Source organism: Pelodiscus sinensis, chromosome 23 (genome assembly GCF_049634645.1).
Source record: "Pelodiscus sinensis isolate JC-2024 chromosome 23, ASM4963464v1, whole genome shotgun sequence".
In the NCBI taxonomy this organism is placed as follows: Eukaryota; Metazoa; Chordata; order Testudines; family Trionychidae; genus Pelodiscus; species Pelodiscus sinensis.
The window spans coordinates 8,857,213-8,868,673 of record NC_134733.1 but is presented as its reverse complement, the minus strand read 5'-3'; the positions used below and the strand labels follow the sequence as shown (position 1 = coordinate 8,868,673).

The following is an 11,461-nucleotide window of genomic DNA, read 5'->3' as shown; positions in this document are numbered from 1 at the left end:
CATACCCATGCAGACCTGCTTTAAAAATATGCCAGTAAAATAAAACAGCCCCATTAATTATTTTTATTCTCATTCTCATTATTAAATATTTATTTCATGGTGTAACAGCCAGCCCTCTAATCTTAGATAAGCAGTAGTGAGAAATGGACACACACTATATGAAATTTTTACCCTTGTGAAGCCTGTCCTGGATAGAGATGCCTGAGTTTATTACAAAATACAGGACTATGTAGCACTTTAAAGACTAACAACATGGTTTATTAGGTGATGAGCTTTCGTGGGCCAGACCCACTTCCTCAGATCAAATAGTGGAAGAAAATAGTCACAACCATATATACCAAAGGATACAATTAAAAAAATAAGTGAACACATATGAAAAGGACAAATCACATTTCAGAACAGAAGGGAGATGCAGGGGGGGGAGGGAGGAAGGTAAATGTCTGTGAGTTAATGATATTAGAGGTGATAATTGGGGAAGCTATCTTTGTAATGGGTAAGATAGTTAATGTCTTTCTTGAGACCGACACATAGAGTGTCGAATTTTAGCATGAATGAGTTTATTACAATACTCATAGTTTGTTGTGTCAGTGAAGTTTTTGATATTGAAATTTCCATACAGCCAATTACTAAAACATTCTTAAATCTTCACCTTTTAAAGGAGAAAGCTGTTTTCTCCCTCACTGGTTTTCTCCTTACTGTTGTCAAATTTACTTTTGTTGCCTGTGAAAACAGAGCTGGAAGCATTGATTTATTTTTGCTTTCAAAAAGTGTCTCAGTTTCTTTTTATGCAAACAAACAAAAATGTACATGCACACAATGTATAGGAACTTTGTAAATCAGTTTAGAGACATTGTGATGCGGCATCTATCCCACACTGGCCCTTTAAGGGTAAAAACTCAGCTCTGGGAGAAGGTTGGAGGGGTGGAGCCAATTAGGACCCAGATGAGGGCAGTATAAATAAAGGTTCCTGGCAACCCTATGTAACACTGAGGTGCAGGAAAAATAGGTAAGAGAGAGCGAGACACCACCTGAAAGGGATAGAAATGTAGCCCTGTTAGATTCTGCACACTTTGTTTACAATGAGCAGCACCTTACTTGACACTGGGATGATGGGCATGACTTAGAATTAGATTTTCACCCTTACTCACATTGGCAAACACTCCACCATTAACAACTGAGAAGAATTCCTGCTAAGCATGAGTCAAACTCACTAGGAATTACAAACCAATTTGAGCACAATCAAATCCCCTCAACATCTCACTAGCCTGTCGATTCCTGTGTTTTGGTCTTTTTGCATGTATGTACCTTTCAATATGAGGATTTCAAAGCAATTCCTGAACATTCTTCAGCTTAGCTTTGCCCATCCCCACAGATAAAACAAAAATATGTTAAATAGGTCGATGCCATGCAAGTAGCATATATTTTGTCTATTGCACTCATGTTGTGTATTCACCCGAATAGAAGTGTCATATATTACAGTCTTCATATGTAATGAGTGTACATATATAAGGTAGCCTCATCATATATGGCATATGTATCCTTCTGCTTCTTTCCACCAGGGAGAGGCACACAAGTGCCATGGTCACCCCTTGGATAAGGTCACTTGCTCAGTAGAGACAGTGCATGACGGTGACTGTTGTAAGTGGGTAGACCCAGCTGATGCAAAAAGATGAACTCTGAGCCATTCACTCACCTGTTCGCAAGCTCCTTGGTCACTTGCCCACTGCTTTATAAAGCCCTGGACTGCCTGAAAGGCCTTCCCCCTCCAAGGCTCAGCCAATCAGCAGAGGCTTCTAGAATTCAAACTTTAATTAGAAGCCAACAGTTTCCACCTGCCACTCACAGCACACACTCCATGAAGGAGAGGGGAAGAGGAAAGGAGAAATGGGGGGAAAAAAGACATATCATTAGAGACTTTTGAAAATTTTGCTTGGCAAATACAAGTCTATTAAGCAGGTGCCTATTCAACGCTAAGCACTTAAACTCAGAATGAAGCCGGGGTACTTCAGCCCCCAAATTCAGGAATTTCCTGATTTTTCTAACCGCTTGATAAGACTTTGATGACTTTATGCTTATGCAATGGGAAATGAACAGAAAGCCCATCTTAATTTATCTGTTCATAACAGTACTCAGTCTGAGGCACTTCCAGTCTTCAAAGAATCTTACAAACAATAGGTCATATTCTTCTAGCAGGTGGATTGTTTTCATTAGGAGTTGTACTGTTGCCCATGGGAGGCCCATTAATTAAACTTTACTGCTCTCCTCTGTGGTGAATACATATTATTATTATTTTCCATTTTACAGATGGGAAAGCTAAGGCACAGAGTGACCAGCCTAAGGGATACAGCAAGCCATTTGGAGGAGCAAGATGACCACTAGCCCACACTGTCTCCCTGTGAGTGACAACCAGAATAATACTAAAAAAGTACCGAAAACAGGGAAATCTGATTTCTCTGGCAGCAAGGCTAGCTTATGTCGATTCCATCTGCGGACCGGAGGCAATGCAGGATTATAGCCATGTCTGTTGTAATGATCGTCATACTGATTGACTAAATTTCGGTTACTCGATTCTTCATGATGCGTTAACAGGTGCTGCTTTGGCAGGCCCTGTAAAGAGAGGGGCTGGAAACCGTATTGCATATACCCGGGCAGAGCATTTCAAAGGTGCTGGAAACTTTTAGGTCAGATTGCACCTCTGGCAAAAATGGGTCAGACCCCGATCCCCAACGCACCCCTGATTTGCCCTCGTGCATATTTAGCAGCATTGCACACAACCCACATTCAGGCATTTGCAAGAGCAAAGGCGTATTCCAATTTTTTTTAAAACCCTAATCCTCATGTGCTATGTAAGTATTTACTACAGATGATAACACCAATGGGTACGTATATGGAGGAAATAATCAAAGGGTCTGAGGATGGAGGGATTTTGCAGAAAGAGAAGGTGGTGTTCGGGGAGAATCCAAACATTTAGGAGTGTCTAGGTTCCATTTTGTGCACAATTCTTCCCTGTTTCATGTGGGTGCGTCTCGGCGAGAAGAAGACACAGAGAGCCTCTTGCATAAGCACTTCTGTGATGCGGCAGTGTGAGAACTGCTCCAAACACTGTGGGGGAGGGGGTGCCCTCCTTAGGGAGTATGTCCTATCCCCCCTGCACACATGTCTATGTTTCACGAGGCATAAGGGAGCGGTCAACAAAGGCTTCCCTTGTCGACCGATCCACGTCTACACTGCCACGCTGTGCCGGATCAGCTGATTCTCGGCACAGCGTGGCGGCCATTTTTATATTAATGAAGCAGGGATTATTTAGATCAGTGTTTCTCAACCTTTTTTTGCTCATGGCCCCCTTCTGAGCCTAAATTTAAAAGGATTTAATTACTGCAGCTGGATGTAAGTTGGACGCTTACCAGAAGTACTGCAGTGCATAGACCTTGCATCATAATGTTGTGGTGTAGGTGGTATGTACCTACTTACACAAATATTTGCATGCACATTTATATGCACACATGCACGCAAAACACACGCACACACCATATCTCTCCATGAAAGGATCAGCAACCAGGCCTTAATTGAATCCAATGGGTCAAACCAGAAAATCAGTTCAAATAGTATTCTTTAATATTTACTGATATTTAGAAAGACACCAGCTTGCCGCATGATGCAAAGAAATCGTTACAAATAGGTAGATGTGCAATCAGCACTCCAACCAGCAACAGAAGAGACATCACACAAGCCTGTGAACTTCATCAGCAGGGAAACCATGTCAAAGCAGCCCATCATGTGAAATCAAATACTGTTCCTATAGAGCTCTTCCCAGACTTTGGGGTCTACATGGAGACCAGAGGAAACAGAAGACCCAGTATTTGAAAAACTGGTTTTTTATAAGCTTCTGAGAAAGCTTACAATGCTGTCCAGTCCCTTTTTTCCAGCTGGAAATGACAACCCTCCATGACCAAACAGGCTTATGACTCCATGGAATCCATTCTCAATGTGGTACCAGGTCACCGGAACACCGCTGTCTTCTAATCTCTTCTTGTATAACAGGCCATCATCCCTAAGCACGTCATACTCACAGGTCAAGATGAACGACGCCGGGAGCTGGCGAACCACAGCCTCCTCCGCTAAAAGTGGGGAAAAGGCTGGCTCACAGAGACCTTTAACTGCCTCATAAACCTCAAGGGAGCATCCGATGGGCACCTTTGGTTTGAACCCTCTGACCTTAAATTCCTTGGGGATATTGTCTGCGCTTAGCCATTTCCTAAACTTCAATTTTACGTCTACGGGAAGATGGGAACCTTCCAGGACATCTTCCAAAAACGATGAATCGCCCCTCAGGTACTGCAGAACGTAGAAAGCTGTCTGTTCCCTAAACAAGATGGGGACTCTACAGTTTTGCTGATATGATGGTAAATTGAAGTCCATTGCCTGAAGGCATGGATAGATCAAGAGCTGAGCATGTACCTTTGGAAGGTCTGGACTAGTCACGAGGGTTTGACAAACAGCAGCAGCAAGATTGCCTCCTGCACTGTCCCCCGCAAGGATAATACAGGCAGGATCCACTCCATAGTCTTCTGCCATCTTCATAAAGTGTGTGGAAGCAGCCAGACAGTCCTCATACTGTGCTGGGTACGTGTGCTCGGGAGCCAGACGATACCTGGAAAAAATCATTATTATTTGTTGGACATTTATTTGCTACAGACTCCTCCACTTTTAGTCCTCCTGTTATCTGGCAACCATGGACATCGATATTACCTCATACACATTCACCTGTCCTCCAAGCATTACTAGATTTGCAAATCACAGGTAAACTGTTACCAGCAGGGCAAAATGCTGTGGATTGTCTTCTGGTAAAGGCGTTAGAATGAAACTGAGGAGAGCTGCATTGAATTTGCAGCTCTGCCACAGATTCCCTGTGGGACCTTGACTTTAATCTTTTTTTAAATACTGTTTCTTGTCTGTATAATGGAGATTAATTATACTTTGAAATATACTTTGGCATTGGAAAAGGTTCAGAAAAGGGCAACAAAAATGATTAGGGGTTTGGAACAGGTCTCCCCCTTAGTGGCCTGTTTCTCTGGAGGTGAGTGACTGGGGACGGACCACGTGAGGATTACCTGTTGTGATCCCTCCTTCTGGGGAATCTGGTATTGGCCACTGTTGGCAGACAGGTCACTGGGGTAGATGGACTTTTGGTCTGACCCAGTACGGACGTTCTTATATTCTTATGCTCTTACACTTGTTTTGTCTGTATTATCTGCTTAGATTGTAAGGTCTTTGGGCCAGAGACAGACTTTGACTATGTGTTTATATAATGATCAGCATCATGCAACCCGTCTTGGTTGATGCCTGTAATGACAATACCTACCTCTTCTAAGTAGTACAGTTCTAAAACAACTATATTTTTACTATTGGTGCTATGGACATATAAATATTTCTTGTTTATTTCTTACTCAGGCGAAATTCCCATTGACCTCTAGGCTTCAATGGGAGTTTGACTAAAGACAAACTAAGATGAAGATAGAAATGTAGCCGTGTTAGTCTAGGGTAGTTGAAACAAAATACGGGACTATGTAGCACTTTAAAGACTAACAAGATGGTTTATTAGATGATGAGCTTTCGTGGGCCAGACCCACTTCCTCAGATCAATATGTGGATGAAAATAGTCACAACCATATATACCAAAGGATACTGTTAAAAAAATGAACACATATGAAAAGGACAAATCAAATTTCAGAACAAAAGGGGAATGCAGGGGGGGGGGGGGAAGGTAAATGTCTGTGAGCTAATGATATTAGAGGTGATAATTGGGGAAGCTATCTTTGTACAGTAATGGGTAAGATAACTAGAGTCTTTGTTAAGATCCCGACGTAAAGTGTCGAATTTTAGCATGAATAACAGTTCAGAGGATTCTCTTTCAAGTGCAGTTTTAAAAGGCTTTTGAAGCAGGATGCAGATAATTAAGTCATTGAGACAATGTCCTTTCTGGTTGAAATGGCAAGAAACTGTTTTTTCTTTGTGGTCCTGTCTAATATCTGTTTTGTGGGCATTGATCCTTTGGCGAAGTGTCTGAGACGTTTGTCCAATGTACATAGCAGACGGACACTTTCGGCACATGATAGTATAAATTATATTTCTGGATGTGCAGGAATATGTGTTCTTGATCTTATAACTCACTCCATTATTGGATCTAACCAAGTGAGTTATACGATCAATTCAGCTCTATAGTGGCTATCAAAATGCCAAGCAATGAGTTCCTATATAATAGGACTTGGATGAAGCTCACTTACTCAACGGACACAACCACCGATTCACTTTCTGCAGCGATGTAGCGGCACACAGTTTCATAGGTATCTGGAAAACAAATGTTTTCATTGGTGTCTTGCCAGCACTGTAAGGAGAACCAGTTCTATACCCTGTTATCTCGCTTCTGCATTTAAGGAAAATAACAATTTTCTCCCACTCTTCTCCCCCACCCCAGTTCATTTTTCATTTTATCCCCTTCGTCCCCTTCATGGCCATTGCTCATCACAGTCTCACACCGCATTCCAGCTGCCCCAATGTCTGGAATAGTCAAAACATGCCAGCATAGGCGGTGTAGTTGTCAGTAAAGACTCAACCCTCAAAATTCCCCCCAAATCTCAGGCCCAAACCAACTTCCTTTGAGGTTTCTAAAAAGAGAGTGAGTTTTTGTCTTTAATTCTCTATCGTAATTTTTTTCTGTTAAATATCTTACCAATGCTGCCAAACATCCAGCCTCCTCCATGAAAGTAGATGACCCCTCTCCTTCGGCCAACAGAAGGTGCTCGAGGCTGGTAAAGCCGCACTGGCACTCTCCCAAACTGCAGGTCCTTGATGAAGAGCTTGGGATCCTCTCCTAATTTCTTTCCCTGGTACATATAGCTGAAGAAGCCAACTTGACTGCATAGGCCCAGCCTCTCCAAAATCTTCCCCTGTTAAGAGTGAAATAATCCAGGATTAGCATCAATACAACACCATTCTCCCCAGTATGAAGAAAGTGTGTGAGATAGGTTGCCTGGTAGGTTTGAGTTGTGCTCTCTGTGATATTATATGATTACAAGAATCTCTACTCTACTCTACTCTACTCTACTCTACTCTACTCTGTGCTGATTAGGCCTCAGTTGGAGTTTTGTGTCCAGTTCTGGGCACCATATTTCAAGAAAGATGTGGACAAATTGGAGAAGATCCAGAGAAGAGGAACAAGAATGATTACAGGTCTAGAGAACATGACCGATGAAGGAAGGCTGAAAGAATTGGGCTTGTTTAGTTTGGAAAGGAGAAGACCGAGGGAGGCCATGATAGCGGTTTTGAGATATGAAAAAGGGTGTCACAAGGAGGAGGGAAGAAAATTGTTCTCCTTAGCCTCTGAGGACAGGACAAGAAGCAATGGGCTTAAACTGCGGCAAGGGAGGTTTAGGCTGGACATTAGGAAAAACTTCCTAACTGTCAGGGTGGATAAACACTGGAATAAGTTGTGAAATCTCCATCTCTGGAGATATTTAAGAGCACGTTAGACAGATGTCTAACAGAGATGGTCTAGACAGTACTGGGTCCTGCAATGAGGGCAGGGGACTGGACTCGATGACCTCTCAAGGTCCCTTCCAATTCTAGTGTTCTATGATTCTATGAAAACACGACCATGGAGATCATTGTTGCAACCGATGTTATATATTTGCAACAAGTGTTGCACAAAATATGGCGTGTAGGGTGTCTATGGAAAGGTTATGATTTGCTGAATATGATTATGCTATTTGTATGCAAGTATTATTTTTGTATTTGAAGATATGGCTATTGTCTGGGTGCCTGTTTTTCAAATGATCGGCCGTTTTGATAAGATCCATGAGGTATTGAGACAGCACATTCTGACGGGACTATTCAACTTGAATGGCCCATCAAGAAACACTTAAATCACAATGGAGCATGGAAGATACCCCTCTGCACCTAATGGGCTTTCCTGGGAATACTCAAACTTGAATATCAGAGGGGCAGCCGTGTTAGTCTGAATCTGCAAAAGCGACGAGGAGTCCTGTGGCACCTTATAGACTAACTGAAGTGTAGGAGCATAAGCTTTCGTGGGCAAAGACCCACTTCGTCAGATGCATGTAGTGGAAATTTCCAGAGGCAGGAATAAATATGCAGGCCAGGATCAGGCTGGAGATGACCAGGTGGATCCAATCAAGGAGGATGAGGCCCACTTCTAGCAGCTGATCTGGAGGTGTGAATTCCAAGAGAACAGAAGCTGCTTTTGTAGTTAGCAAGCCATTCACAGTCTTTGTTTAATCCAGAGTTGATTGTGTCAAACTTAAAGATGAACTGTAGCTCAGCAGTTTCTCTTTGAAGTCTGGTCCTGAAGTTTTTTTGCTGCAGGATGGCTACTTTTAGATCTGCAATAGTGTGTCCAGGAAGATTGAAGTGTTCCCCTACAGGTTTTTGTATGTTGCCATTCCTAATATCAGATTTGTGTCCATTGATTCTTTTACGTAGGGACTGTCCTGTTTGGCCGATGTATATAGCAGTGGGGCATTGTTGGCACATGATGGCATATATTACGTTGGTGGATGTGCAGGAGAATGTACCAGTGACAGTATGGCTGATCTGGTTAGGTCCTGTGATGGTGTTGCTGGTGTATATATGTGGGCAGAGTTGGCACCGAGGTTTGTTGCAAGTATCCGTGCCCAGAGCCACGGTCTTACAGAGCAGGAGACAAGGGATGCCCTGCGCACTCCCCTCAGCCCCAGTACCACGTCAGTTTCCCACTCCAAACGGACTGGCAAGTGAGTGACAGGTGTCTGGAGTGGCCAGCTTCCGCAGCGTGATCGCCCCACGCTTCTCTACAGGCAGGGCAGCTCTCATTCCGTGTCCATCCGCCATGGGGGTGGGAGCAGCTCAGTGCTCAGTCCCTTCAAAGTGCCTTTCCTCGTCCAAAAGTTCTGCAGCCACCACTTGTCCTCCCAGCCTTGCATGGTGGTATGGTCCCACCACGCTGCGTTCATTTCCGGAGCCCAAAAGCAGCACTCCACTGCGGTCAGCCCCTCCATGACAGCCACAAGCAATCTCCTGTCCTATGAACGCTGCACAGGCAGGTGTGACCTGTCAGCATGTCCGTCAGCCGCTGGGGATCTGTTCCCGCGCACCGGGGAGGCAGAGCACACAGCACAGAAGCCATTGAAAGATGGCACCAAATGCAGCCAGAAGTGCAAGGGTGGCTGGGGCGTGAAGTGACACACTACAGGGCATTGGGACAGGATCCAGGATGACCCGTGCCTCCCCACACATCTCCGTGGCAGAAGAGGAAGAGGTGCTCTGCGGGATAGCGGCCCAGAATGCACCGCTCCCAAAGGCGCTGCAAGTACCATGAGTATTGCAACACTAATGCACTGGTGGGTGACAGGGTGGACACCCAATAGCATTATCACTAATAGCTTTGTGAGCGGTGCTGTAACTGCCAGCACTGTGCATTGGCCAGCGTAGACATGGCCTAAGGAGAGGGACTCACCCTACCTCCCTTACCTGCTCACACATTGGAGTTCGGCCAAAATCTGAGCCCCACCACCCAAGGCCTTAGGCCCATCACTCGAGGCCCCCTGTGGCATGAGGAAACTGCCCTGTTTGCTACTCCCCCGCTCCCCAACACCAGCCCTGCTTGCAAGCAAAGGGCTTCTGGCAGACAGGACTCTTCCACGCACTCCTGAGCATGCACAAGGTGCAAGCCTGCTACGATACCTCTTTGTGGGGTGCATTTTATCCCTCTCCACACAACCGGCCAGCTCATAGAGGGGGCAGAGCCATGGCTCTGGCTCCCACCTGCCCCCTTCCATGAGCCACGTGGGGGAGTAGGGCTGGAGTGACCCTGCTCTCTCTAGAGTGGTGGGGCTGCAGTTCTGCCTGGCCCTGTGGCCATCTATGGGTGTAGACCAGAGCAAGGAAAGGTTCCTCCCGTTGCCGGACGAAACGTTGTGATTTGGTTTTGCAGATACGGACTGGCACGGCTTCCCCTCTGAGATAACACACGGTGGTTTTCTCAGAGCCCCCGCTTCTGGCATTCTGTGATTTCAGGAGAATCTCAGCCTCTCTTCAAGTTTCTAGCTGTCATGGTTGCAGAGAGAATTGTGAACATGGCTCTAGTGCAGCCTGCAGGCTCAGGATCCTGGGGGAAATAAAAGCAGCCCAATATTTATCATTTTTATGTTTAAAACATTCTCGGGATTTGTATGGACTGATTCATAATTTCTGAATCCTTTGGGGTTGGCAACACGGCTAGATACCCCCTGAAGAGCCAAGCAGAACCTGACTGTACGTGTACAAAGGTAAAAAGTCTGACAGAGACATCACAAAACAATTTCCTCAGTACAGCCAGAAAGCACAAAAATAGCATCAAGCCTTCCCCACTAGTAAATGCAGCTGGCAGGGCTCCTATGTCCAGCATTTGCATTATGCTTAGTGACATTTATCCCCTCACCTAAGCACTCCCCCCCCCCATCAGAATCCTTAGTATCAGACAAGGTAAACTCACCAGAACCGCTGTTCCAGTCAAAATGCTGTGAAGCAGTCGGAGCTTTACAGGCTGGTCCACGCCAGGAGGGATTTCTGAGTTGGAGAGAGCAAAATAAATTGTCCCCACGACTAACAATATGAAAGCAGCAATGAAAACTGCCAGGACTAACATCAGCAGCGCATAAGCAAACGCCATTTCAGGCCCTGGTAGCCAGAGATCTGACTTTCTCCTGATTCCTCAGTGCTCTTTGATTTGTTACTTCCTGATTCTGGAGCACGTCTGCAATCTGGCTGCACTAGGGTGAATTTTTCTCTTCCTCTGTTACAGCTGCTGCACGGGGTCAGTTAGCAAATACTGCAGAGTCATCAAGCTCAGAATTGTAATAACTCCAGGAGTGTCACAGCTCTGTGTACGCCAGCAGCTCTGCCAATGAGGCATCAGAACACTCCAAAACATTGTACAAGTTGTACATTGTACAAGTTACTCCTGCATTGACTTCAGGACGGAGAAAGGATGTGGACTATGACAACCTATGTCTGTAGTTCAGTCTCATGTCTCCATGACAGTGTTGCAGCCTGTTCATAGGTGGTATTTATCTAGGTCTGTGTAACGAACTCGAAGTTCAAATTTGTGGTATGCAAATGCATTTAGCAGCAGACAGTGGAAACTGCAGTAGTGAAGGCTGTACTGTACACTGCATGGGGTCTGCACCCACTATTTATTTGTCTCAAAGTAAACTGGGATGGTGCCATTATTTTAAAAAAATTCAAAATGGCCCCTTTAGAAAGGCATTATCCACTGGTACCAAAAAAAGAGAAGGCAATCCTATTTTAAAGTGTGAGTTGAGAGAAGCACCCCAAATGTTAGACATGCATCAGGTAATAGGAACTTATTTTGGAGGTAGTTCTATCATGCCTGCATTTGTGGTACCGCTCAGCCATGTGATGAGTG

General features: G+C 44.8%; 1 protein-coding gene across 1 annotated transcript; it reads right to left on the bottom strand.

Moving 5' to 3' along the window:
• Positions 1-3,868: 3,868 nt before the first annotated feature.
• Positions 3,869-11,030, bottom strand: LOC102445742 (arylacetamide deacetylase-like 4). The gene is made up of 4 exons (XM_075906388.1): positions 10,529-11,030; positions 6,731-6,947; positions 6,285-6,348; positions 3,869-4,651 (listed from the first exon to the last, which is right to left on the bottom strand). The coding sequence occupies exons 1-4, from the start codon at positions 10,703-10,705 to the stop codon at positions 3,877-3,879; spliced, it is 1,233 nt and encodes a 410-aa protein (XP_075762503.1). The 5' UTR covers positions 10,706-11,030; the 3' UTR covers positions 3,869-3,876.
• Positions 11,031-11,461: the final 431 nt, after the last annotated feature.

Coding starts and splice junctions, on each gene's coding strand:
- LOC102445742 (XM_075906388.1), bottom strand. CDS start 10,705: ATGGCGTTTGCTTATGCGCTGCTGATGTTAGTCCTGGCAGTTTTCATT. Junction 6,349..6,730: donor CTGGATGTTTGGCAGCATTG/GTAAGATATTTA, acceptor TTTGTTTTCCAG/ATACCTATGAAACTGTGTGC. Junction 4,652..6,284: donor TCGGTGGTTGTGTCCGTTGA/GTAAGTGAGCTT, acceptor GATTTTTTCCAG/GTATCGTCTGGCTCCCGAGC.